The sequence below is a fragment of the Atta colombica genome, unplaced genomic scaffold (genome assembly GCF_001594045.1).
Source record: "Atta colombica isolate Treedump-2 unplaced genomic scaffold, Acol1.0 scaffold107, whole genome shotgun sequence".
NCBI classification, from domain to species: domain Eukaryota; kingdom Metazoa; phylum Arthropoda; class Insecta; order Hymenoptera; family Formicidae; genus Atta; species Atta colombica.
Window position 1 is genome coordinate 3,385,868 of NW_017259192.1, and position 2,202 is coordinate 3,388,069.

General features: G+C 32.5%; 1 protein-coding gene across 1 annotated transcript in view; it reads right to left on the reverse strand.

Moving 5' to 3' along the window:
- Window positions 1-2,202, reverse strand: part of LOC108691978 (soluble guanylate cyclase 89Db-like) — an 11,822-nt gene that overhangs the window by 3,969 nt on the left and 5,651 nt on the right. Inside the window, 1 exon segment of the mRNA XM_018200022.1 lies at window positions 1-162. This exon segment is cut by the window's left edge and continues 1 nt beyond it. Coding sequence (XP_018055511.1) covers window positions 1-162 — 162 coding nt within the window.

The following is a 2,202-nucleotide window of genomic DNA, read 5'->3' on the forward strand; positions in this document are numbered from 1 at the left end:
TGTGGTACCACCCCATGCTTGAAGCAATTTATCACCAACTCCTAATATTCTCATATCCTTGTTCATGATGACACCAAATGGAAAAAGGCGTAAGAAAAATGTGCAACTTATCGGTGGTAATTCACGGCCTAATGGAGTATTCATTCTATTGTTTTTCGCAATCTGATTTCCAATGTAAATTGCATAAAATATTAAAAAATGAATGTTAAATGTATTATTATAAATTATAATTGTATTATAAATGTATTAAATAAATTATAAATGTATTATTATATTATAAATAATATACATATAATTTAATAAAAATTAAACTAATAAACACAATTACAATCAAAAGTTAAAAGCATAATTTAATATTGCAATACTATATGTATTATTAATTAATTATATTTAGATTCTCTAAAAATGCAAAACATTTTGCAAATATAATTTTAAATATTTTTAAATATTTTTTTTATTTTTTGTTTGTTCATTCTAAAAATTTTGCCATCTTTTGAAACTTTTAATCAGCACTGTATAATACATATAATAATAATTTATTATATATGTTTATAAATTGGGAGTACAAATTAGTTCGGTCCGTTTTTTATGCATTTATTTCAAAACAAAATGAACAGATCAATTAAAGTATTGTCCATCGCTGCCTACTACTTTTTCTCATCTCTCAGGCAATTTTCGATTCCATCTCGAAAAAATGACTCGTCTTTGGAGGCGATCTAATTTTGAAGCCAATTTTCGATTTCTGCGAAAGAAGTGAACCGGTGACTTGCTGCATCCTTCAGAACAACCAGTAATCAGAAGGAGCAATGTCCGGAGAATACGGCGGGTGTGGTAAAACATCCCATTTGAGCGTTTCCAATATATTTTTTTACGACTTTAGCGACCTGAGGCCGAGCGTTGTCATGAAAAAGAATAACTTTATCATGTCTTTGCTCGTATTCCGACCGTTTTTCTCGCAATGCTCAAACGAATCAATTGTAGCCGATACCGATCGCCCGTAATGGAATTGCCAGGTTTCAGCTTATAGTAAACAAGATCCTTTTGGTCCCCAGATACAGAGCATTATGAATGATCTTTAGAATCATGAATGTTCGGCCGTGATGTTGATGTTGAGGTCGATGGCAACGATTGATTGGCAACGGGCTTAGCGTAGTATTTTTTCTTCTTGGGATTGTCGTAGAATATCCACTTCTCATCTCCGATTAGTCACAATCCAATGCAAAAAACCTTTTCTCTGTTGTCTTTGAATCAGCTCTTCGCAAGTGAAAAATCGCCTTTCAACGTCTCTCGGTTTCAATTCCATAAGGCACCCAATTTCCTTGTTTTTGAATCATTCCCATGGCTCTCAATCGTACAGAAACGGCTTATTGAGTTATCCCCAATGATTCTGCAAGCTCCTCTTGCGTTTGACTCTGATCTTCTTCAAGTAATGTCTCTAATTCTTTGTCTTCGAATTTTTTTGGCTGTCCAGAGCGAAGCTTGTCTTCAACGCTGAAATCCATCCTTAAAACGTCGAAACCATTCCCTATATGATTTATCAGTTGGAGCAGTGTCATCATAAACTTCGATAAGCATTCGATGGGCTTCAGCCGCACTTTTCTTCCAATTAAAGCAGAAAACCTTCCGCAAATGCTGCTTGGTTAACACAAAATTCGACATTTCAAACACAGTAAAAATCAAGATTTTTATATGAAACTCAAAGTGATATAAACTGAATATTATTAGCAGATGTTTAACCTCTCTGAAACCGCCAAAATCAGCTGTCACTATTCACAATAGCTGGAGTTATCTTTAGGGAAACGGACCGAATTAATTTGTACTCCCAATATACATATATATACATATATATATATATACCCTCATATAACACACAATTTTCAATACATATACGCACATTCAATTTTATCCTTCGATATGTATGATTTTGTTAAAATATTAGATCACTTGTTATTTGTTAATATATAATGTAGAACAGTTCTAAGAGAAAAATGGTCTGGAACACATTGAAAATGTGTTAAAATTTCGGTCAATTAATAAACATTCGTTCCATCGGAAACGGATTATTCTCGATTTGTTTCTCTTTTTGGAATCTACATATCACATGATTAAAATCTTTTTGAATGTATTATGCACTTTTTAACGGAACATTCCTAAGATTCATGAATGCCTTTATCAAAACAAGTAATTAATCTCGTACTTGTA